Genomic DNA, 24,959 nt, shown 5'->3' on the forward strand with positions numbered 1-24,959 from the left:
AGAGACTGAGCTGGCTCATCAATGCACTGATCCTAATGAGTGAGCTCATCAGTCGAGCGGGCCTCATGTTTCGCTGCGCTACATAGTGATAAGACCAGACAGTTCGTGGAGGCTTTTTGTTGTGCTGTGGATTGTTAGTTTGAGAGCTTTTGATGTTTTCTCGCTGAGCAGCAGTTAAATGAAAAGATGATTGGTTTGCAGAAACCAGCGCACGCTATTTTATTTTCCTAACTGGTTTATATGTAGCATGGATTTAATTTGAAATGTCAGTGTCTTTTGAGGCACTATGAGCAACCAGAATGTTTCTCTTTTTATGCAGCAGTGCTACACTTCTGTGTAGAAATGGAGATGAGTTGACAGCACTTTCCTCAATCAAATGTCAACATTTTCAGATTGTGTTTGGGGACTGCAACCAGCCCCCGCTGTGGGGAAACAGGTTTTGATGACATGCGAGCATTTACAATATACGGAGGCTGGCACAGCTTCGTGGGAAACTTTGCATAGAGTCACCCAATTTCATGCATTATTCCAATACAGAGGCGTTGTGTGTCAATGCAGTGGGGCTAAAAGTTGTTATTATATATTAATTATTGTCTTTATTTAACTGAGTTATCATTTCGTTTAAAAAGTTGTCCTCAAACTGAACTGACATTACCAGATGTGATGAATGTAAAAGAATATGTTTATGAACATTTCACGCTCTGGTCACATCTGTCTGAAGTGCCTCCGTCCCTGGAGTAAACTGTCTCTTTCCCCCACAGTCAAGAAGAAGAGTTGTCTTCATCCTCCAGTGAAGAGGAGGAGAGCGATCAGCGGCAGAATGAGGATCTGTTCGGCAAAGTGGTCTGTGTGGAGGGGGTCGCCACCGGGGACAAAAAGAAGACCACATGGTATCCTGCCCTGGTGAGCTCATGGTCTCCCTTCCTTCAGCGCTCTCTGCTGCATCACAGTGAACAAACAGGGACCACTGCTGCTGCTCCTCCAGCACACTCACGGCATTGTGCCATTTCATCTAAATGCCTGCTTGTGTAACCTCAGCAGGATTATCTTTTTGTGTAAGAATTCACCCATCGTGCAGTGTTGCAGTTTAGCTGATTGCTGTGAATAAGACAAACTTTTTTCAGCAGCTGCCACTTCTTGAAGAATTTCAGAGAGTAGAACAGCTCAACTCTTATTTTGGAAGAAAACGATATGACTCTTTATGATGTGTGCAACAATACATCACAGCCGCCGAGCCACTGGTTTGATGTTTTCAGTGTTTTCCAGTCCATTTCTTTCCACCCACCCTTAACTCGCAACCACTGTTAGCGCACAATGCAATGGTAACAGGCGTTGTTTGTTTATGTAAGTGTTACAAGTTGAACAGGGAGACAGGGAGAGGGTGGGGAAAGCTGTCCCTTTAACTGTGTAGTCAGCAGAGCCCCACCTCTAGGGTTTGTTGTTCTTGGCTTGCTGTCGACTGAGCTCCATGCTGCCTCCTTGTGACAGTTCAGAGAAGTGCATGACACAGTGGCCTGTCATTGTTTACACTTTGACTGTTTGGCAGAGGGGTGGAGTAGTGCACTGGTCTCATGCAACAGATGATAATGGATGGAGCACACAGTGTGCACTAAAGTAGTAAAGTCAAAAGAAACAGGTCTCCGTGTGCGAGCTGGGTGCTTTCGTCGCACACTTGCAGTGCAGCATATGAAACGGTATCACAGAGGAAACATGACTCACAGCGTTCAAGTAAAAGCATCCACCCTCTGCGTGTGCACGCGTGTGTGTGTGTATAAGAGTGAGCAGGAACAGAGTCCTGGTGGAAATCAAATATCCATAACAGCAGTGCTGCCTCTTCTGGGTTAGACCCTGGCACTGGAACAACTCCCACTATTGTGTTCCTCAACTCCAGTAAACAGCGACAGCACATGCTGTGTGTGGGCGCGCACCCCTCACACCTCGCTCTTCATCCACACTCGTTTGTTTGTCTTTGCTTCGTAGACAGCGTATTTTGCCATCCATCAGCATGGCCTTTTGCTGAAACTTCTTTAGTCATTGACTCGTACTCTGACACCCCCCTCCCCTCCTCCACTTTACTGTCTGTCACACACACACACACACACACACACACACACACACACACACACACACACACACACACACACACACAGAGTACCACCTCGTCTGACCTCTTGGCTGTCTCTTGTTTCTGTGCAACAAGGTCATCTCCCCGGACTGCCATGAAGATGTGGCTATGAAGAAGGACAACATCTTCGTTCGCTCTTTCAAGGACGGAAAATTGTGAGTCATCTCTCATGTGCTGAAAACCATATTTACACCGTGTGTGAAGGAGGGCTGCACTAATCACTATCACTGGATCAGTTTCATTAGCAATTGATACATACATGATGTTTTTATTCTAGAAGGTTATTCAGTTCACAATAAGTGAAAAGCAAGCTTCCCTTTGAGGAGCTGTGATAAATGAATAATTGGCATTTTCACCTGACAGATTGTCAAAGTTGTTCTTGATGAATTTTCTGAAAGTCAATTAATCAGCTAATCATTGAGTGCTGATGCAGAACATCCCCATAAGGAGTCTTTACGCAAGTGCTTTCATGGGATACACATGTACTGCTTTATATACTAACAAATATTTGAACATGTTTCACATAATATATACATTTTGTGTTTTTTCTTGCCTTTTATGCAAATCTATTGTAATGTAGTTTGAGCTTTCCACTCATGACAAATCTCCGTATTATCACCTTATTTGATGGAGCTCTGTCAGATGACGTTTCTTCCTCTTGACTAATTCATTGTGCATGTTTAAAAAAAGAAATAAGAGTGTCAATGATGCTTCATTTGTAGCTGTAGAAGAGTAAAACCTCAGATTTTGTTATCCCCCAACAAGAGTTAAGACACTGTGTGCCTTCCCTGGCAGCGCTGGGCTGTGTGATTTTATTTGTCCTAAGGCTGTAAGTTACTGTTGAGGTAAGGCAGTGCAGCTTCCCTGCAGCAGCTTGTCCTCAGCGTGGAACCACACAGCCAGATTGTTTTGTCTGTGGCAAAGAGGAATAAGCCCTGTTAGGAGTCTGCACTCAGCTGGCGGATTCAGTCTCTCTGTAAGTGGGTAGAAACACGGCCCACACTTGACATAAATTAATCTGGTGTTTGCTCGCTGTTCCAAAGTCTACTTTTCTGTCCATTTGAATTCCACTGATGACAGAGCAGCCTTGAGTCTGCATTCCTTAATAGACTCCCTGCTTAACTCATCAGCATTAATCTGGAGCAGGAGAAGTGTGAAATGTCCCTCTTATCGCTTGTATTTTGGCTAATAGGCAGGTGAAGGCTAGAGGTGATGCGAGGGATAAGATAAGGGATGATAAATCAGAGAAGACCTGGAAATCATATACCTGTGAAGTATTTCCTGTCTGAACATGGCACCCTTTGATGGCTTATGTTCCAAATTCAATCGCACCGTGGCAGTTTTGCTCCGTGTTCTGTAGCAATTTGATTTCACTCCCTGAAATCAGCACAGTGTGTCCAGGGGTAGATACGAGAAATAATGACGGAAGAAGTCGGAAAATCTATATCGTTGTTAATGAGATTTTCAGGTTTGTTTCCCTCCGATCCTTGTTGCTTTTATGCGGATGGAATAACAATGATGAGAAGTGCATATCATTACTGTTACTCGTGTGATGTGATCCACCAGGTGTGTCTCTGTATGCTATGTTACAGTTTGATCTATGGCAGGTTTTGCAAGTAACCCAGACTGAGGGAAGTTAATGCGTTTTCTAAGAGAGAACAAGCTTATGACGATGTCTCCCATGCATCGACACCACCTTCAGACACACAGCCCTCTTGTAATGGGCTTGTTATCGTTAATGTCAGCCTCTTTTCCTCTATGATTACTGAGTTATTCAAACTTGCTGCTTCCTGTGTGATTTGTTCTTTGAAGAGAGGTCAGATCCATAAGCCATGTGACCTCTCTTGCACAGCGCCGGGGTCAGCGTGTTCACTTTCCTCAGGAGAGTTTGGCATTGTTAGTGATAACCACTCAACAAGCCTTTCAACAACAATGGCTTTGGAAAACATTTTTTCATTGAAAGCAAGGTCATACCCAGAGTGGAGACGGGAGTTTTCAGGAAGTGGTTATTCTTATTTGGTCAAAGCGGGTTACTATAGTAACAATGGAAACAGAAGCTGTTTTCTTGTCGGGCCACCTTGCAGTCTTGTCTGTGCTTTCGACGCGCTCTGAAAAAGATCAACCACTGTGAGGAACTTTGTAACCAAGACTCACTATCAGCTAAACAAAACTAGGCTGCAGAACTGATGAAAAAAAAAAAAAACAACTGGATGATTTAACAATCAGTCAAGCAGCAGAAAATTAATCAACTATTTTGACAATTTGACAAATTATTGGAGTCAAAATGGCCAAACATTTGCTTGTATGTACTTCTTCAATATGAGTTTTATATTATTGTTAATATATCTTTAATATCTAGAACTCCTGTTCTGTGCGCGCACACACACACACACACACACACGCGCACACCAAAAACACATATATATGTATGCATGTATGTGTATGTATATGTGTATATATATGTATGTATGTATTTATGTATACATACGTGTGTGTGTGTGTGTGTGTGTGTGTGTGTGTGTGTGTGTATGTATGTTTGTGTGTGTCATTACACCAAAGTGTTTTCTATGACCCCCCCCGATTCACTCCATGACAAATTTAGTGATTGGATCAGTTCAGCTACCTACAGATACCGGAGCAAATCGTCTCTCTGGCACGCTGGCCAAGCCTCTGACTGCTTTCAGCTGACAAGCTCCACTGATCCATCTATCTGCCAAATCACCAACACTTTGTCCAGCTGCTGTAGGCTGAGAATGCAATCATGTCTGCTCAAATTTTGAGGCAGTTGTTGTTGCTGAGCTAAAAACTCAGTGCAGTACCCTCCCTGCCAGTGTTTTAATGAAGAAGACTCCAGGGTGGCTACCTTCATCTCTATAGTCATACTAGATTTCGGCTGGTTTACAACTCACTCGGTTACAGTTGCATGCTGAACCTTGACGTAGTCGCACTCCGTACTGTCCACGCTACACCACTCCTGTGCACACACTAATAAGAGCTGCTGTGTTTTGCAGTTACACGGTGCTGCGAAAGGACGTCCGCGAGATGAATAGCGACTGTCCTCCAAAAGCTGACGCAGGGCACAAACCAGGTGAGTGGAAAGTAAAGCTTTGAGAGGTGAACCTCACAGAACTGGTGCATAGCACGTACCCAGTCCCCGACATCTGCGGCTGGTCTGTGCGCTGACACACTTGGCAGAAAATGCTCCGAGTGGGTTGCAGCGAGACAGACTGAAGAAAGAGGAGTTTTGTTTTTGTTCTGCGGAATGCAGCGGCGGAGAGCTCCTGTCACTGTCGAGTCTATTTTTATTTGAAGTCCTCACCAGGCTTTTTATATAGTGCCCCCATTTTTCTGCAGCAGAGCTCTGAGTCTTTCATAATTACAGTTAGGAAATAGCTCTGTGTTATACCAGTCTTGGTATTCACAGGTGGTTGACTCACAACTGTGATATTTCCGCATTACAAAAGCATAAAACAAGTATCTGCCAGGGTGCTCAGATACTACTTAAACCCACCTGTGACATTGTGGCTTAATGCTTGTGCTGCTGTGTGTCACTGCAAGTACTCCTGACAGACTTTCATGCTCCTTTCTTCCACGGCTGCTCCTGTTCACGTTCATGTCAAAATGTCTATTTTTTACTGTCCTATTTTGGTATATGGGTCTATTGTTTCAGTGTTAAGACAGCAATAACCCTTGCATAAACATTTTTTGCTGATTGTCAGGTATGTAGTAGTGTTTGCCCGCCTTTGTTGGACGTGGTTAGTATGTAATATTACTGACTCCGTGTGTGTTTGACAGCACTGGACGCAGCCTTGGAGTTCCAGCAGCACTTTGTCGTGCCCGGCACCTGGAAGACCGAGGTGAAAGAAGAAAGCTCTAGCAGTGAGGATGACGATGAGGATGAAGAGGAAGAGCAGGAAGAAGATGCCAGCGGCGAGGAGGAGGAGGTAGAGGCAGAGCCCTGCACACGTTCTTCATCCCCACAATCTCAAAGTAAAAAAACAAAGATCGTCAAACTGTCTTGTTTCCTGTCCACAGGAGGAGGTGGAGCCCTTCCCAGAGGAGCGGGAGAACTTTCTGCAGCAGCTGTACAAGTTCATGGAAGACAGAGGTGAGCCCGGAGTGCAGATAAGACTGATGTTTACAGGGTTTCTTAGGAAAACAAACTTTTTTTTTTCTTTTTTTAGTGCACTAATTTTAGGGCTTAGCTTTTCTATTTTCATGGTTCAATGTTCATGTGTAGTTTCCTAAATTTATCTTTTTACAAGAAGTGTCTCTTACACATGGCTACTTGTAGTAAAACACTCTGGAATACTCAAAGGCAGTATTTTTCTGCATTGTGCATACTTTTACTTTTGATACATTATGCCAATAGTACTTGCCTACTTTTCCTCATGCGACCTTTTCAGTGCAGGATTTATACTTGTTATGGAAGTACATTTATTCTGCAGTATTGCTACTCTTGCTTAACAAAAATACTTCCTCCCACACTGCAGAAAACTTATCAGGTGGCTTTAAAGAAGGCTTTATAAGGCTCTTACAGTTGCAGCACTGCCTGACACATTTCTGACTTAAGCTGTGCTGTGTTTCTCCTCTTCAGGAACTCCCATCAACAAACGGCCTGTTCTGGGCTACAGGAACCTGAACCTGTTCAAGCTCTACAGGCTGGTGCACAAACTGGGAGGCTTTGACAACGTGAGTGCCACTCTGACTCCTCTCAGTGTTGTTGAACTTTGGTCACACTAGCCTCGTTTGATGTTGACTGACTCTGGATGCGTCTACCTCCGTCTTTGTGTTTGAGCAGATTGAAAGCGGCTCCGTTTGGAAGCAAGTCTATCAGGATCTGGGAATCCCTGTACTCAACTCAGCCGCTGGTTACAATGTCAAATGTGCTTACCGCAAGTACGTACAGATGCCGCCTCCACAGCTCCCCAAAGCTTTTGACTAAGCAACTCTGTGTGGCAGATGCGGCTTCTGTTTATGTTGTTTTCCACAAAGACTGACATGTTGTTTGTAGCCTCCTTTTTTACGTCCATCTGGATGTCTTTTGTACCACTTTTATAGCCGCTCAAGATTAAATTAAGCTACTACCTTTGCAAGATTAGCTTTTAGCCACGCCAGGTGTGATGGAACGCGTACATCATTGAGAGAAGCAGTAGAATTAGACTTGGGGATTTTCTGGATATGCTGACAAGGAATGTTTATTATCCAGGTACTTGTATGGATTTGAGGAATACTGCACCTCCACCGCCATCACCTTCAGGATGGATCTCCCTTTGAAGCAGGGTCCCAAGGGGGAGGTAAAGTCTGAGGTGGAGGCAGGAGGAACAGCTGCCACATCCTCCAGCTCTGAAGAGCAGACAGCACTGGTGGATGGAGAAGCTTGTAGTGCACAATCTGTAGTCTGCAAGGTGCATACTCCTAAATACTGTTTGATTCAAATATTTGTCTCTTGTTCGGTAGACTTCCTGCTGTCATTATACTTAAAGCATTCTTCTCTGATAGGACGAGAAACCCGATTTGACCCGAAACAAAATGGAGTCTGAACCACCACAAACTGAGGGAAAGGACAGCGGAAACGACGATGACGACGAGGACGACGGTCCCCTCAAGGGAGACGCTGATGAGGGCTCGTCGACGGCCCGTCTCGGAGTGGAGAGCGTGACGCGGGAGTGCGACGAGGAGCAGGAGAGCAAGGACAACTCTGGGTAGGTGGTCTGAAAGGATGGTCCCTCCACCAGGGCGGTAAAAAAAACCCACAAATCCTCATGGCACAAACACAAACTCCATGCAGGGCCCCTGCATGGTGAAACTGTGTTCATATCCAATCTGACTTCAAATGCATGAGAACTTTCAAAGTTTCTCTAGACTAAAGGACCTGAGGCATTCACTTTCCTTGGTGGCAGTAAAAACCTAAAAGACCATTAGCTGATGAGGATCCTTCTGACCTTAATGACACTAATTCTCAGTATACCCATAATCCACCTCTACCTGCTAACCAGAGAGAGGGAAGCTCTCCTGTCTCTCTCTCTTCTAACTAAGCTCTTACCCACTGCCCTCTGTGCTATTATTATTTCTCGTGGCTTAGTCGGCATCAGCTGGCAGAGACATCTTAGAGCAGCCTGACTGCTGCCTTTCACCTGGCATGTCATGCTGTGCTCTCTCTCTCTCCCTCCCTCTCTCTCACTTTCACTCTCACTCGTTCTCTCTCTGTCTCTCTTTCTATTTCTATCTCTCTTTGTCTCTCTATCTTTTTCTTTCTGTTTCTCTCACGTTCACTCTAACTCTTTCTCTCTTTCTATCTCTTTGTCTCTCTTTATATTTTTCTCTCTCTCTTTCACTCTCTTTCTCCCCCCCACTCTCTCTGGCTAAGATTGTTTGACCATGGCCAGCCTCACTCACTCAGCACCCACAACATGGCCGTGCTCGTCTCGATTTCTGCCCTTTCCTGATCTCTTATCACTGTCTCTCTCTCTGTCTGTCTCTCTCTGTCTCTCTGTCTGTCTCTCTCTGTCTCTCTCTCTCTCTCTCTCTCTCTGTCTCTCTCTCTCTCTCTCTCTCTCTCTCTCTCTCTCTCTCTCTGTCTTTTCTCTCATTTTTTGGCTTTTCAGTGTTCAGCTTTATTAAATGTTCCATGTGTGTGAGTGTTGTCACTGATGCATTAGCACACTAGATGCAAGATAGTGCTTCAGAGGCAGTACCCTTTTAGAGGAAAAAAAAAAAGTCACTTTCAGCATTGAAAAGTGTTTGTTCTGGGTAGTTGTGTGGTTTGGTCACAGTTAGGTGCCTTTTCCCTGGTTGTTTCCTGTCCAGAGCATCTCCATCACTGCTCTCTGTCGAGTTCAGCCTCCAGTTTGACACTTGTGTTAAGGTTGTTTGGGCTGCTGGGGACAGAGTGGAAAACAAAAATGTTAACCATCCACATATGGAGTGTACTGCAGTTTGTTATGGTCTGGTTGAAGGGATTAAAAAATCCCCCAACTTCAGGATGTTCTGGTCATACCAGTCTCTCTCTCTCTCTCTCTCTCTCTCTCTCTCTCTCTCTCTCTCTCTCTCTCTCTCTCTCTCTCTCTCTCTCTCTCTCTGTAGTTTTTATCACCTGTGGCTTTTAGCACACTACAGTGCGATCACAGTGATTACCATCATATGTGGACTCTCGTTCAGTTGGGAGGTTCTCTGATCCGCTGGCTTTGTCAGGATCAGTGGTCCTCGCAGTAGATTATGTGGTAGTGTGAGGGTTTACAGATTCAGCCTGCACACTGATCAGATCTGAACTTTCCCGATGATATCAAAAAACCTGTTCAGTGTTTACAGCCTGTAATTGGATGTGTGTGTGTGTGTGTGTGTGTGTGTGCGTGCGTGCGTGTGTGCGTGCGTGCGTGCGTGCGTGCGTGTGTGTGTGTGTAGATCACATTTTCATTCCAGCAACAGAGACTGTATAGCCAATGAGCTAGTTTACACTGAGCTGAAATGAAAAAAATATGTTCTAATTTATATTAATGAGAGCAATTAATTATACAGAGAGAAACTCCTGTTCTACAGTGATTGTTAAGTGACTACCTAAATACTATTTACCTTTGTTTTTCCTGATGAGGCCTACTCAACTGCTCTATTCAAAGTGTACAGCCCACTTGGACTGAATTTTTCTGTGCATAATAACACATTGACTCATGCTGAATACTGCAGGTTTTGAGGAAATTAGAAATCTGGACGTAAGTCTTTCTTTTGCGTAAATTGCTGCACCTAACAATTATTTTAATAACTGATTAGTCTGCTGGTCATTTTGCTTTTATTAATTGATTGTTTGGTTAATAAAATGTCAGAAAATAGTGAAAACAACTCTTCACAAGCTCACTGAGACATGATGAAATGTCTTGTTTTGTCCAAAAAACAGCCCAGACCCCCAAATATTCAGTTTGCTGTAATGTAAGGCCCCCAAAAAACAGACAAAAAATGACTGAAATGATAAAGCAGTTATCAGTGTAGTTGCAAATGATTTTCTGTCGTTTGACTGATGATTTGATTCATTGTTGCAGCTCTGAATGTGTTGTATCTGAGTGTTTGAGACCCTATCTGCGCTTGCTTGTGTTTTGTAACCACATTCATCACCGAGGGGTGGAAAAGGTCTATGAGACTGCTTATGTGCAGTGTGTTTAGAAAATCATCTGGCATTTGGAGTCTAGCGTGTCCCCAGTGTTAAGGTGCTAACAGATTGTTCAGTTGTCACGCTTGGAGTGCTGCACAAAGAAGTGCATCTTCTTCATTGTGGTTTGTTGAGAATGAGCTGTCAGCAGAGAGCACACGCTAGGAGCAGTTAGGTATTAGTGGGGTTGTGTGGAGTACTGTGTTGAAGCTGTTCTCTGTGGCAGCAGACCAAATGAAATCTGGTAGTCGTGCTTCCTCCCAACGCTGTAGTCTCGCTTTAAGTTGCTGTGCTGCCTGCCAAGTTGTGCTTTGCCGTGCTAACCTGCCCCTGTGGTTCCTGTGGCCCCTGCGCCTAAACCACTTACTGGCACTCCCGCACCACCCGAATACCCTCCAGCTTCGACATCTCCTGACTGTGTTTCCCACTAGCTCCTCCCTGTGGCTGCTTTGTTTCATACAGTGTGTGTGAGTGACAATCCCAAGTACGTTGTGGTGTGTGTGGATGTAGGGTTAGATAGCCTAACAGCAGTGTTATTTCCCATGCAAGATGATTGCTTTTTTCCATGAAAGAATGATGTTTTATTTACTGAAACACTCCATGTACTGTTCTTTGACTGGCTCACTGTGAATGATTCAGTTGTTAATACTGCAGTTTGATGAAGGTTACACTGGACTAGAGTTAAGGCAGGCAAAAATGGGAAGTGTATGTTTCTTTCTGGGTAAGGGCCTAGTGTTGTAATGGGACAGAGAAGGCAAGGGTGGAGCAAATTAGTTAGAAAACAGTCTTCCTAGCAGCAGGCAGTGAGTTGGGTGGCTGGGATTGGGTGGGGTTCTGTGGTGTTCAATGGGGCAGCCTAGGGCCAGGAAGTGCTGAACTGTTTTTCTTGCAGGGATGACAGCAGTCAGGAGGGGGAGGAAGGGGAGGAGTTTGAGTGTTACCCCCCGGGGATGAAGGTGCAGGTGAGGTATGGGCGAGGCCGCAATCTGAAGACGTACGAGGCCACTGTGAAAGAGGCAGACGTGGAGGGGGGAGAGGTGCTCTACCTGGTGCACTACTGTGGCTGGAACGTCAGGTAAGACAGGACCTGGGGAGAAATCACCTAACGTCTATATTCACCCTAAAAAAAGACAAAAAAAAAAAAGACATCTTTTAACCTTCAATTCAGCTCAAGGGATCACCGCTACATGGGTATCCCCGCAGCAGTAACAGATACATCCCTTCCTCACAATTCTGCTTCACCTGATCCAGTCCCATGGTCAGTACTCTGATTATGGAGAACACTGGGCCATCTAGTGGCAGAAACAGAATTGAGTATTGGGTTGATGTGGCTCATTCCTCAGCTTCCCTCACTCAATTTTGTCTGAATCCCCTGTCTGTCTGTCCCCCAGCTGTCTGTCTCAGCAAAATCTACAGACAGGCTTGAATTTGAATCGGTTTTACTCAACCAGAGGCTCTGGTTGGACAATCTTTAGATCCTACGATGTGATATTTTAACGTGAGCTACCCTTTGGGTCTCTGAAAGGCCAACCAAAGTGCTGCTACACTCACCTCTACCTCTCAACCCTCTCCCCCCTCCCCAGTGGGTCAGGGTTAATGCAGTGTTAAGTAGAGTGTTAGGGTACCATGACACAGAGGTTAACTAGTGCAATCAGCATTTCATTGTCTCAATGTTGTTGTGTGGTCCTCTAGCACTCTATAAAAGACAGTGGGATGTTCTCTGCATTGTGTCTGTCGTGTGCGATGTCGTGAAACTTTTCATTTTCCTCATACGACCCAAGTAGCACCCTTGGTACTGTCGGAACTTTGTTGAATATGATTTGTGTGGTGGTCGGTGTTAATATTGTTTCTTTCTTCATCGTAAAGGTTTGTCTTTTTCCACATAACACCATGGGATTTCTTCCTTTGCTGTTGAGGCTTTTTGTATCACAGCAACATGTTGGGGTCAGACAGTAGAGGTGTCTGTGTGGTGGGTGGTGTGAGAGGATATTTCTTGGCTCCTTTCAGAGATCTGATTGATGAAATTGTCTCCTGTCTTTGTACTTGATTTTTTAGATATGATGAATGGATCAAAGCAGACAAGATTGTGCGCCCGGCCAATAAGAACGTGCCAAAAATAAAGCACCGCAAAAAAATAAAGGTACGAGTTTGGACAGTGGCAACTTTTCAACTTAAAGCTGGTTTGATATCATGAAGCGAATCACTTACTGTGTTGAATTCTGACAGAACAAAGCTGAGAGGGAGCGAGACAGGTTGGAGAGGCTCAATGACAGAGAAGTCCTCGGCCCTTCATCCAACGCTAACCGCGTCCCACGCTCCAAATGTGGCCTGAGTCAGGATGTCTTTTCCAAGATGGACGAGGGTGAGGACAAAGGGACTCAGCAGTCTCCAGTCAAGTCTATAGAAATTACTTCTATCCTCAATGGCCTGCAAGGTAGCAACACTCATTAGCCCGTAGTCCTCATGCACACTTAAAGCAGATCAGGCTGTTTGACTCTGAAGTGGTTTATTTATGCCTCTTAGGAAATGCTGCTGAAACTAATAGAAGTTCTGTCCTTGTTGCCTCAGCCTCTGAGATGTCCACAGATGAAAGTGAGCATGAGGATGAGGAGGGAGAGCATAATGAAGAGGATCGCCCAGGTTGCAGAGGCAGCCCCAGAAAGGCCCCACCAGAGCCCACGCCAACTGAGTGCTGGGAGAGCGGGACCCCTCCTGAAGAATCCAAACCTTCTCCCGTCTCAGGAAAGAACCAGGATTTAGTTAGTGCAGAGAGCGCTGACGTCGGGAAGCGCAGAAGCCAACCAGAGCTAGAGGGAGAGGCGAGTACCAGGAAGAGGAAATCTGACAGTGCATCAGAGAGGACCCCGAAAGGCCAATCCAAAGCTAAGACCAGGAACACCAGGAGCGCTGACTGGTTGCTTGGAGGCCCACCCAGGAAGCTGGAGGAGAGAGCGGCTGGTCCCGGGGAGGAGAGAGGAGCCTCGTCTAGCAGCAGTTCAGATGATGAAGGTGCAGCACTGGCCGAGTCCCAGGCGGAGGAAAGCGAGCGAAGCCGGCCAAAATCCAAAGGCTCCCCTTCCAAGAAGTACAACGGGATGAAGGAGAAGACCAAAACTGGCAGACAAGCGGGGTTCTGGGAGATTCCTGAAAAGAGGGCCAAAATGTCTGGGAATGCAGAGGAGAGGCCAGCTGTCCGCTCTAAAGGCCAGAAGGACGTGTGGTCCAGCATCCAGGCACAGTGGCCGAAGAAGACTCTCAAAGAGTTATTCTCTGACTCGGACACAGAAGCCGCCAATTCTCCTCCTCCACCTGCACCCCCGTGTCTGGAGGAGCCGAGTGTCGAACAGGATGCTGGACCTGAGGACGAAGCTTCAGAGGAGCAGATGGAGAACGACAAGCTGCAGGAGTTTCCGAGCAGCGGCAGTAACTCTGTACTCAACACACCACCAACAACGCCAGAGTCCCCGTCAGGAGGAGGCAGTGCCGTGGAGGACTCTGGTCAGCCGCAGCCCTCCTCCCCTCCACCGTCCATACCCCCCACTTTGCCTTCAGAGCCGGTTTCTGATGCTCTCCCCCCAGTGCCCACGCAGGAGGAAGCGGCAGGTGGGCGCAGCGAGACAGACAGCAGCACGGTGGAAGTGGAGAGTCTGGGTGGAGAGCTGCAAGACCTCCCCCAGGAAGAGGGGGCAGGTTCCCCCTCAAAGGTGTTTGACGTCAGCCTTTCCTGCAACAGCAGCAGCAGCTGCAGCCTAGAGCTGAGCAGCAGCAGCCAACAGGAGAGTGAGCAGAAGTCCAAAGGTACAAGTAATAGCCAGCCTCATATACCAGGTCCTGTGAATGTTGTCATTATTTTTCTTTCAGATGGAATACAAAAGAAATACACGCTGACAACTCATTTCACAGTCTGTCTGTTCCCTCACCATCTCCTTGCAACTTCTTTGTAGCATCTGCAAGTCAGAAGCGGCAGAAAGAATCACAGACAGGTGGAGCCTCAAAGAAACACAAGCCAAATCGCAAGATTGTGCCTCCCAAAAAGAATAGGAAAACAGGTAAGGAGGACTGTAGATGGGATTGCTGACACCCCGCTAGCCTTCCCATTTCATCAGCTGTAGAATTTCTATTTCATATTTACTGGTTTCCTGACATTAAATTATAGATTTCGGGTGGGAAAGGAAATGAGATTTTGCGCATCTTTTCCATCTCTGCTGTCTTCTCCCCTCCAGCCAACAGCAGTGACAGTGAAGACCAGTCTGTTGTTGAGGGCACTGCCAAATCAACTGCCTCTAAGAACAGCGCCTCAGAAGTGAAGGCTGCCACTTCGCCCAAGTGTCACGGACGATCTCCCCCTTCGAGCCATAAGTACCACAAGCAGGGTGACGCCGACCACACCCAGCACCGAGACAACCACGGAAGATCGCCGCGTGTGTACAAGTGGAGCTTCCAGATGTGTAAGTGTCGCACATTGAACTCATTTGTTATTGTGACTAATTTATATAGTAATTAGAAACTATTTTTCATTTAATTTGTTCATGTTGAATTTTATATAAGTTTATATATGTTCCCCTCAGCTGACCTGGAAAAGATGAACAGTCTGGAGAGGATTTCATTTCTTCAGGAGAAGCTGCAGGACATCAGGAACCACTACCTCTCCCTCAAGTCTGAGGTGGCCTCTATCGACAGGAGACGAAAACGCATGAAGAAGAAGGAACGGGAAAGTGAGTCACTGATCACCAGGACCAGCTGTTCTCAAATCTATTATTGAGTTTGTGAGGAAAGTCCAAGTTCTTAGTAACTATTAGGTCATTCAAAACTACTGATTCAATAAATTTGGTTGCACTATTGAAAGCTAGTAAATAAATTAGTAATGTGTGCATTGGTTGCTGGGTAAATATCTGTAGCACCATCTAAGTTAATTACTAAACATGACACATCATCTAGTATCAAGTCAGATGTGTTGTCCATATTTCCACTTTTACTCTTCACTCTAAATGTGTCACATGTTAGCAAGCTAACGTTAGCATTGTCACTTAATTCAGTTATCCATCTAACAGTTGCACCTGATCTTTACTGAATGTAAGAACTGGTTTGTGTGGAGCAGCCCATTTTAATTTCATGGTGTGTAAATCTCTACTCAGATTCTAACTAGGGTAACACAGAAAGTCCCACTTCAGGGGTCTACTGTATTTCATCTCCACCTACTTGCCTCAACTCTCGCCATAACCAAATCCCGCCTCTGTTCCGTAGGTACGGTGGCCGCTTCCTCTTCATCCTCCTCCTCCTCTTCACCGTCCTCCAGCTCACTGACTGCAGCAGTCATGCTGACACTGGCCGACCCTCCGGTGTCATCCTCATCCTCTTCTCAGAACTCTGGGGTATCAGTGGAGTGCAGGTGACAGGACGAACCAGCAAAAGCCCACCGCACTAAGCACTTAACCAGCACCCCAGGGTCACCGCCCCCATTCCCTTCCAACAGCACGGACAAGTCAACCTACATACTGTAACTACTGGGGCACAAAAACCAGACCAGAGACAAAAAAAAAAAAACAAGAAACAAGCACTATTTTCTATTTACAACTGTTTCCTTGGCAAGCTAACGGCACTTAAGTGCACTTTTATGAAGATTGTGTAGGGGGGGTGAAATTTGTGAAAAAAAAACAACAACAACAGAAAACAAAATTGTCTTTTGCGTGCTCCTTAATTGAACATTTGTAACAATTGTTTTTGCAAGCAATAATTGTTTCATTTGATAAAGTTGTAATGTTAAGGGATGATTTCCAGTGAAGACCCCTCTGTGCTCTGTCCTCATAGCTCAACATGGCGCAGCCTGTGCTCGCCGTGTTATCGTGGGGAATTCAGAGGAACACTGCCACATTGGCATTAAGGACGTAGGAAATGTAACTTTGCCACGTTTCTCTGTCCACCCTCATTAAAAAGGCCTTCATGTGGTTAAACCTCAAGTGGTTGACGATGCTGCGGTCCCGTACAGGCGCGTGGTCCTGTACGTGTTAGCATTGGTCCATATAGGTGTTGATGGATGGGGTTTCAGACCGTCTGAGGTCCACTGACAACATCAGTGGATGAATACGGAATGATACTGTAGTGCCTTTTTGTTCTTTTCTGTGGGGCACTTTGAGAAAGGACAGCAGCTTGTTTCCTGATCCTTCTCTCAAATCAGAGGGTCAGCTGGAATAACGTGTCCCGTACAAAAGACTGAAGAATGCTGTATGAGTGAGCAGGCAGTGAAGGGCTGAGTCTGACAGATAATGATGGTTTTTATCAGTGTATGTAATAAGAAGTATAATTGTAAAAGCAGAACTCTTAAACTGGATCACCTGTAATCTACTACTGAATACTCATGCAGCTTGGGTATAACTGTTAATTTTGGCAGTATAAAATGTGCAATGAAGGAGGTGATGAATCCAGTGGTCACATTACTTCAGTTCATCAGCCTTTTAAAAGCCCATCTGCTTCATTTTACTACGTTGTCATCTCCCCATACCCATCGTTGCACATCTGCAGCTGGATCAAATTAACGTGAAGGCAGCCATATATAAGTATTTACAGCATGTACTCAGTACTGCAGAACACATGAATTAAGCTGAATGCCACGTTTGCAGTGTTTAAACAGCAAGAAGTTATGTAATTATGTTTGCGTCATTACATACTTTGTTGGCATCTCTTTCCAATTCTACCCATGATCAGTAATGACATGCCAGCTTCCTCTCATACTCACCCCTACCAAAAAATGTTTGGTTCTGTTTCCTGTACTATGACCAGATTAAAGGTAAAGATATTGTAAATGTGCATTTATATCATAAAGTGACGTACGTGTATACATTTCTGAAGACATCTCCAGTGTTTCCTTTGTATAGACCCCCTACTGTATGATAACCTGAAGTTACATTTTGTTTGGCACTTGTATGTAATTGTATGCTTTTGTTATACATTTGTATATTGAGAAGTGTTTTGAGTCAAGCTATTTAATATCTTGCACTGTTAATAACATGTACTTTTCTGTACAGACAGTTTTACGGTTTTACCTGTAGTTTGTGTGTAAATACTGAGGGTTACAGCATGTTTGTTCTGCCCCTTTGTCCTCATTCTCGTTCTCTTGTAGGAACAGATTTATTTGAGTTCATTTCTGTTTTGTTCTGCCTCTTTCGTCAGTTTAAATAATTCTTTTTTTTTTTCCTTTTTTTAAAAAAAAAAAAATTACATGTTTTGCTTTAGTTTGTATTCTCTTTTGTTTTTCTATAGCTTGTGCTTGTAAGAGAAGAATGGTGGTTTGGGATGCGGCTGAACTGTTTTCCAACCTGTACATGGCCTGAAGCTAAAGCTGTATGAACCTGTATATGGAAAGTGGTCTGGATCATAGATTAAGAGAAAGTATGGAGCTTATTGAAAAAATGCTCAATAGTATTTATTAGGCTCATCTGATGATGGTCATTGTGTAATTTATTGTAAAAATGTAAGCAAAGCAGAAGCCTCCGTTTGAAATAAATGCCATAGTTTGTGAAGTATTCAGTGCGTCTCCTGCCATCAGTGGTGGAAATTACATTTTTCTCAAGAACTGTGCTTTAGGACAACTTTGAGGTATTTCTACTGTAATTGAAAATTTCCAGTTTATTTAGACTTTTGGTCCCTTTTAGAGACGAATGACATGTTTACTTTTTACTTCCTTTTTACTTTTTACTCACATCTATTTGACAAATGCGTTTACTGCTTGGCAAACGGCAACATTATAAAATGTGACCACATCACATTATATACTAAGGAAACTTTAAAACAAAAGGCAGTTCAAAACTATCTCCACCTCCACTACAACAATAACAAGCAAACAAGCTCCTTACACATTAAAGCATTGTGGACCATTACTTTGCTCAGTGGCTAATCCAGCCTAGAGGTAAACGATCTGAATCCGGCAACGTTTCTTTGACCCCTGATCACCAAGCATCTCAACAGCTCCCACTGCTGTTACTGTGGATCCAAGAAAACATTAGATATCCATTAATGAGCGACTACCGAGGACAAACATGTCAAGTTTGCAGCTTTTCGTTAATATTGAGTTGTTAAATTATTGTAGTATATGAGTGGAGGAGGAGTTTGGTTATATTTACCCGTCAAAATTTTCATTTTATTAATGTAGTGTATGTCACGCTTGTACCGTCTGCTTTACGCCTTGCGTCACGATTTACGTACTTCCGCTCCGGACTTCCTTAGCAGCGTGCTAGCTGCTGGTCAGCTAGTGGTGTGCGGTGCCCATGAGTAGTTTCGGATATGATGGGCGGTAAGAGCGCGGCAATTGCCGGAGTGTGCGGGGTCCTTTTTGTCGCATACTGCATTTATTTCGACAGAAAGCGACGGAGTGACCCTCGCTTCAAGGAAAAGCTACGTGAACGTAAGTGTTTGAGCTGGAGGAAACACAAGAAGTTCGCCCAACTCGTGGCGACTTTTCCATGTAACAGGCAAACCATAAGTGCGCGGTATCAAAAAACAGTCTGACTAGAAATAACGCTATACACTTTCCCCATGCAATTCCGCATGTCGTAGAGAGTATTAGCATTTGATTGTTAGATAACTTGTGGAAGAAACATGCTGCAGCTAAGAGCTTAACTTCAAACCACGTGTTTCTCGAGTTGTAGATGAGCAAAGCGAACAACGTCTAAAGCCACTTTTGTCTCGCAGGAAGAAGAAGGCAGAATGCTTCTAGCGAGAAGTCTGGACTGGCAAAGGTAACACGAAGTGAAAGCATGCATTTCAGACAATGTTCTGTGGCTTACTGGGGCCTAATGGGCCTAAATGTGCCTTTCTGATTCTTGTCTGTTGACTTTGAAGCTGCCTGATTTGAAGGACGCGGAAGCTGTTCAGAAATTCTTTCTGGAGGAAATCCAGTTGGGAGAGGAGCTCCTGTCTCAAGGTCAGCCACGTGTTTGATCACTGTTCATTCAGACATAGAATATGTGAGATCATGTACATTATACACTCGTTTAGAATACACCATGGAAAGCTCAGAGAGCCCTGTGCTGTTACTAGCAAATACTAGAGATGTGAACCATTCAGTGACACAACCTCTGCAGCACATGTCGCCCTGTGCTTTAGTGCTTCTAGTGGAATATTTTGTAATCTATACAAGTTTTCGATTGGCAACCAACCTGACCTCTCTTCTTAACTTGCTGACCTGCTTCCTCATGTCTGCGTGGATGTCTGAACCTTTTTCTAACCCAAACTCAGGTGAATTCGAGAAAGGTGTGGACCACCTCACTAATGCCATTGCGGTATGCGGTCAGCCTCAGCAGCTGCTCCAGGTGCTCCAGCAGACGCTGCCACCTCCCGTCTTCCAAATGCTGCTCACCAAACTGCCCACCATCAGCCAGGTGAGGGTTCCCTGCACCTCCACACGTAACGCTTCAGTGTGATGTTTTTCTTGCGGAGCATCCTTAGTAAACCCCCCAGTTGCCATTTGTGGTCTCTGGGACAAGAAAGGGTGCAAGATCAACCTTAGAATCATCCAAAGCTGAGAGCCTTGTGTCAGTAGCTCTCAGTTATTTCACCTCTAAGACAGAAATGCTAACTTTTCAAAGCACAACTGGTTGTTAATTTTCTGTGTAGTTCAAGAGAGTGAATAATTTTACATAAGTTTGGCTGTTCTGCAGCGTCTCAATGATATTTTCCTCTGTTTTTCAGCGACTCATCAGCTCTCAGACTTTAACAGAAGATGACGTGGAATGAATGAATGAATGAATGAATGAATGCACATGTGAGATGGAAATCTTCCTTTTCCGTGAAGATTTCAGACACTGGTGTTTGTGCACTGTTTAGTAAATGTGAATACAGTGTGTGTGTGAGTGAGAGAGTCGCGAGCCCGATGATTAAAGAGCTCAACCTTTGGACATGATGATGACAAACACCCCCCCCTCAATCATGACACTCCAATGTTAAAGAACGTCCTCGAGGTTTCTGGGAAATGTTTTAAATACATTCCATCTTTCTAATCTTTCTTCCACCAGATCTCATGTTTTCTGCTCATCTGTTTATTCTATTTATTTACCTCAAAAGTAATTATTTCTTGTTGTTTTTGTTTTTTCTGGGGGGTTGCTGATATGTGCAAAATAAAAAAAACAGATATGTAAATGATTTGTTACATATTGCTGTGCAATTGACATGTACATGTGAAATCTGTGTGAGTGCCTTCACTAGTTGTTGGTGGAATATTTCACTATCAGTTAAATGTTATTTTTATATTCCAGTCTATTATATATCTGGATGTATTTTTGTGTGTAAAATCCTAAAATAAATCATGAAAACACACTTTGGGTCTCTGAGTTTGCAGTTGCCAGTAGATGGCAGTAGCAATGCACAGAAAAATTTGAAGCATTTACACTTTGGGAAATATTTAATGTGTGTAGTTTTTAACTGGAGCGTCATTTTGCTGAATGAGCGTCTAGTGCATAAGTCAAGGGCGAATATTTCTCATGATTTAATAAAGATGATACTGAAAAACTATGTTAAGGAGCATGAAAGAAGGTAATGCAATCTAACAGGGCTGAATTGATGGGATCCACACAATGAAAAAAAAAACAAAAAAACCCTTGAGTCCTGACGTTCGATGTGTTCATGAATCCTTGGCACTGCGTAATAAAATACAGACACTGCCAGAACGAGGCTGGATTGCCATCTTGAGCGTGCAGCGTTTCTATCTCCAACCAGCAAGGTGAAACATACAGTATGAGCTCGTGTGAGCCACCATGTCTCCATATTGTGAATGGTTTTATTGTGTGTGCAGGAGAGCGAAAGTGGAGCAGCTCGTAGGGGAAGGGAGTGGGTTGAAAGTGTGTCTCTTGGAAGACAAATAGAGCTGTAATTATTTTTATCCCTGTCTGCAGCTGTTTTTCTAAGGGCCCTGGCCAGAGCAGCCGAGGCCTTGAGGTTGCCAGGAAACGAGAGCGGGGGAAAATAGTTTTTCTACATTAGGAATGAGAAATGAAAATTGAACGGCGGCCCAGAAATGTCGAGTGAAGACTAAATGGCAGACAGTGTTCCATTTTCCATGAACTCGTGTGCTCGTGCTGCAGTCCTTTCTTCAGCACTCCTGCTATTTTGCCATTTGGTGGAAAAGGAGAAGCCTGTCAAGAGGCCCGCAGAGTCGTCTGGCCCTGTGTGTGTGTGTGTGTGTGTGTGTGTGTGTGTGTGTGTGTGTGTGTGTGTGTGTGTGTGTGTGCGTGTGTGTGTGTGTGTGCGTGCAGAAGAAGTGACTCGTTGTTAATCTGTCCTTTGGGGAGGCAGAGGAGAAAAATAACAGACTGTATTGGAGGTCAAGCCGGAGCTGTGGGCTGCTGCTGGCGCTGGGGGTAGGAGCAGGTTGAGACCCCGTCCACACACACACAGCACCACTGGCCTGCTTCTCCTGTAAATAAACAGTCAGCTGCTGGCCACGTACTCTGTCCCCTGCAGGCTGGAGAGAGCTGAGGGGTCATTGAAGGATACCAGACCAGCCTGCAGAGACAGCACGCCATCATAAAGTAAACCAAGTGAAACAGGCCTTGACATAAGGCCGTGACACTGTGTTTGATTTCAGGATGACACAGCAAATCTTTGGTTTTTATCTAAAACAAGGCCTGCTCGTCGTCCTCCATCCGAGCAGAACGTTAATGCAATCGACGAGGCGTTTGTTGCGCTCCTTTCAATTAAACGTCATTATTTTAATTGCATTCCTGCTCTATTTGAGCCTGCGCGAACGGATTATGAGTCAGCTCTTCATATCTGATGTAGCAGGGCAGGCGAAGGAAGAGGGAAAAATAAAGAAAGTCCCTCTTCTCGTGCAGTAGGGGGAACTGTTGCTCCAGGCAGTGTCTGCGGGCCTGGACGGCGTTCCGCTGAAGGAGAGCTGAATGGAGAGCGCTTAGAGCATAACAGTTCCACTTGACAGCAATAACAATGGCTGTGCCTGCAGCACGGAGACCATGTGCTCGGGAGGGGTGATTTTTGAACAGTTTGTAATGCTTTCTTCTAATGAGCTCACGATGACAGATGCACCCTGTTCCTTCATTACAGGTGCAGGGAAATAAACTGTTATTGAAGGCAACATTAAAATCCCAGGATTAGGCGTAGACGGGCTGTAAGCAGCGAGGACCAAAGCAGTCTGACTGCCGCTGTAATTTGTTTGCATGGATTCTGATCGTATGTCAAACGCTGCATTGGGAATATTGTAATCACCTCAGCTCCACGACTCATTACTAGAAATCCTGTCAGCAAATTATTCACCGCAGTAATTACCTTTGCAGTGTTATTCCAGTTTGTGACTTTGAATGTCAGAGCTTGATTGCTGCTCTGTATGCTGAGTGCCATACATACACAGATTGGGTATCTGTAGGAGCAGCTGTGTTTGGGAGTTTTAAGGCAGCCAGAAATAACTCTGTTGTAAGAGGTTGCTATGGCAGCTTCACGTAGCTCTGCAAAGCAGCAGTCTACGTTCGAGATCCTCTGAGTGTTGCCTCCGAGCAGGGAGGCATTTGCTGCCCGTAGCTTGCTGATCGTATGTTGGGCAGAGGCGTCCGCAGAGGCCCGTGTCTGTGTTTTGGAACATGTTTTCCCTCTGGCCGATCACGCTCAGAGTCACGCTGTCTGTGCCCTGTTGCTGATGTCATGGCTGTGGTGCCAGAGTCTGCAGCCTACTGTACGCTGTCATGGAGAGGCCAGGCTGGGGAGAAATATGAGACATGTCCAGGCTGTGCCAGCAGCTATAATAAAGACTGCTGCTCTCTCCTGCACTGCCACTTGTGTGCACAGCAGCAACACGGTATATTAATTACCCAGCGCCTTCTCTGTGTCATTCACCAGTGAGGGAGAGAAGAGGAGAAATTTTTCCAAGGCACGTCCTTAAAATAAAGCAGCACTGTACGTGCTCAGAATATTAACTTCCACACAGATGACCCATTTTTCCATCTCAAAGGGTCTGAGGATGGGTGGAAAAAAAGAGGGGGTGGGTGAGGCGGGAGGGGAGGCAGCAGCGGAGCCGATCACGTGAATCTAAAGCAGGCTACAAATCCTGGCAGATTTCTCTTCCTCTGTGCGGCACTGCCTGAGTGTCATCTGTTTTTCCGTTTCTCTCCGCGTGGTAATTTAACTTCTTCTGCTGCCCTTCCTCCATGTGCAGCCCCAGCCTGTCTATTCAGCTCTGTTGTTTACATTCCCTGTGAGTGTGAGCTGCAGGGTGTGGACAGCACCCCACCTCCCCACCCCCGGCACCCACCCAGCCTGAATGCCTCTCTCTAATGTCATCCGGCCCCCCCATCCTGCCCCCCAGCCTCCATCTATCCCCTCATCACTTGATGCCCGATAAGGCAGGCATTCAATAGCACCACTCCGCCTGAGACACAGAGTACATCACATGATTTGTGAATTCCTGTTTACGTTGGGTGGTTTTCATGTTTTGGTCTGGTTACAAGCTTGTCTAGGGGCTGAATTAGTCATGAAGGGAGACAAAGAGGATAACAGCAGCAGAGCTGAATGGGAGAAAAAAAAAAAAATCGCTCAGCATCGGTTCTCATCCTGTCATCTGTCATCAGCATTATCTGTGCAGAGTGAAACTAGAAGAGGGAAGTGACACACACGCTGAACATGAGGGTGAGGAAAGGGTTAACTAAGCAGACTGTGCACAGTTATCCCCCCCCTCTGATCTGCCTTCCTGTCTCACAGGCAGTGCAGTGCAGTGGCTTTGAAAATCATGAGAGAGTCAGACAGGCTTGTTTTGCATACTGTAGGTCTCCTGCATTGACTTGTAGCAAATCCCTGCCCTCGGGAGGCATGTCAGAGGGGATTAATGGGAGGGCTGGGGCCTCACAGTTTCCCATTGTCGCAGCCCAGCCCTGTGCTGTATTTTCATCCCGCAGAGTGAGAAAAGAGCGAGCAGGTGGGGTGGTGCTGGTGGAGGGAGGGTAGAGCTTGTGTGTGCAGTGTGTGTGTCAGTGCATGGGGGAGAGGGGGGAGGTTATACAGTGGTGTTATTTCCCTCTGCCCTGATTCTTTTGAGCTGAGCTGAGGGGAGGGGAGGAAAGTGTAAATAATGTATTTGGAGCTGCGGGGTAAAGGGAGCTGGAGCTTGACCGAGCTAAGAACAGGGAAGGGAAGGCTTGAGCGGCCATGCTGCTGCACAGGAAGATGGGGGCTGGAGGGGGGCGTGGGTGCAGGGAGGGACCCACAGGAGGAACTGTAGGAGCTACAACAACCCTGTTGCGGTGCTCTGGGGAATGTGGGGCCTCCGCAAGAATGTAGCAATCCTCTACTTCCGCTCTATCCTCTAGTTTTACCAAGACAAATAGTTTGCTCCTGCAGACTGCCATTAATAATGCAATATTAATAATAATGTGGCAATGTGAAATGCTATGTCAGAACAGGCCTGGGGCTGGTGGGGATTCAAATAGTGTCTCAGGAGGAGCAAGGAAACTGGAAACCAGTCCTCCAGTTGCAGGACAGGACGATAGTCAGATTCATCTCAAACTAATCTCTATATACTAGTCGAGGCTTAAACGCTCTTTTTAAATGAGAAGTTCAACATTTTGGGACACATGCTTATTCACTTTCAGGATTTGAGCTGCAGCAGGCTTGCTTAGGTTAGCATAAAGACTGGAAGCAGCTATCCATCCTAGCTAACCTCTGAAGGTGTGTTCAGACAGAAGGTGAAGCACCTGGCACTGT

General features: G+C 45.4%; 2 protein-coding genes and 1 non-coding gene across 10 annotated transcripts in view; all 3 read left to right on the plus strand.

Moving 5' to 3' along the window:
• Positions 1-17,785, plus strand: part of arid4b (AT-rich interaction domain 4B) — a 36,879-nt gene extending 19,094 nt beyond the window's left edge. For 2 of the 8 annotated variants that reach the window (XM_076742337.1, XM_076742338.1), the window contains exons 8-24: positions 762-903; positions 2,201-2,280; positions 5,137-5,213; positions 5,921-6,069; positions 6,161-6,233; positions 6,723-6,817; positions 6,927-7,024; positions 7,335-7,533; positions 7,628-7,830; positions 11,158-11,340; positions 12,321-12,405; positions 12,492-12,699; positions 12,834-14,063; positions 14,210-14,314; positions 14,489-14,713; positions 14,834-14,980; positions 15,510-17,785. In XM_076742337.1, coding sequence (XP_076598452.1) covers positions 762-903; positions 2,201-2,280; positions 5,137-5,213; positions 5,921-6,069; positions 6,161-6,233; positions 6,723-6,817; positions 6,927-7,024; positions 7,335-7,533; positions 7,628-7,830; positions 11,158-11,340; positions 12,321-12,405; positions 12,492-12,699; positions 12,834-14,063; positions 14,210-14,314; positions 14,489-14,713; positions 14,834-14,980; positions 15,510-15,658 — 3,448 coding nt within the window. In that variant the 3' untranslated portion in view covers positions 15,659-17,785. The remainder of the gene's footprint in view (positions 1-761; positions 904-2,200; positions 2,281-5,136; positions 5,214-5,920; positions 6,070-6,160; positions 6,234-6,722; positions 6,818-6,926; positions 7,025-7,334; positions 7,534-7,627; positions 7,831-11,157; positions 11,341-12,320; positions 12,406-12,491; positions 12,700-12,833; positions 14,064-14,209; positions 14,315-14,488; positions 14,714-14,833; positions 14,981-15,509) is intronic. The other 6 variants (XM_076742341.1, XM_076742342.1, XM_076742340.1 and 3 more) reach the window with 5 other exon arrangements.
• Positions 17,786-18,473: 688 nt separating this feature from the next.
• On the plus strand, positions 18,474-20,565 carry tomm20a (translocase of outer mitochondrial membrane 20). Its single transcript, XM_076743205.1, has 5 exons — positions 18,474-18,663; positions 18,951-18,997; positions 19,101-19,182; positions 19,497-19,639; positions 19,950-20,565. Exons 1-5 carry the CDS (start codon positions 18,543-18,545, stop codon positions 19,992-19,994), a joined length of 438 nt encoding a protein of 145 aa, XP_076599320.1. The 5' UTR covers positions 18,474-18,542; the 3' UTR covers positions 19,995-20,565.
• On the plus strand, positions 19,695-19,829 carry LOC143328708 (small nucleolar RNA SNORA14). The gene has a single exon (XR_013077842.1). It is a non-coding gene; the product is annotated as a small nucleolar RNA SNORA14 (small nucleolar RNA).
• Positions 20,566-24,959: the final 4,394 nt, after the last annotated feature.

Source organism: Chaetodon auriga, chromosome 11 (assembly GCF_051107435.1).
Source record: "Chaetodon auriga isolate fChaAug3 chromosome 11, fChaAug3.hap1, whole genome shotgun sequence".
Classification (NCBI taxonomy): Eukaryota; Metazoa; Chordata; class Actinopteri; order Chaetodontiformes; family Chaetodontidae; genus Chaetodon; species Chaetodon auriga.

What these genes read in the sequence shown, in the direction of transcription:
- tomm20a (XM_076743205.1), top strand. Translation starts at nt 18,543, where the DNA reads ATGATGGGCGGTAAGAGCGCGGCAATTGCCGGAGTGTGCGGGGTCCTT. An exon ending in CAAGGAAAAGCTACGTGAAC is followed by an intron (nt 18,664 to 18,950) that starts GTAAGTGTTTGA and finishes TTTGTCTCGCAG; the next exon opens with GAAGAAGAAGGCAGAATGCT. An exon ending in AACTGCCCACCATCAGCCAG is followed by an intron (nt 19,640 to 19,949) that starts GTGAGGGTTCCC and finishes TCTGTTTTTCAG; the next exon opens with CGACTCATCAGCTCTCAGAC.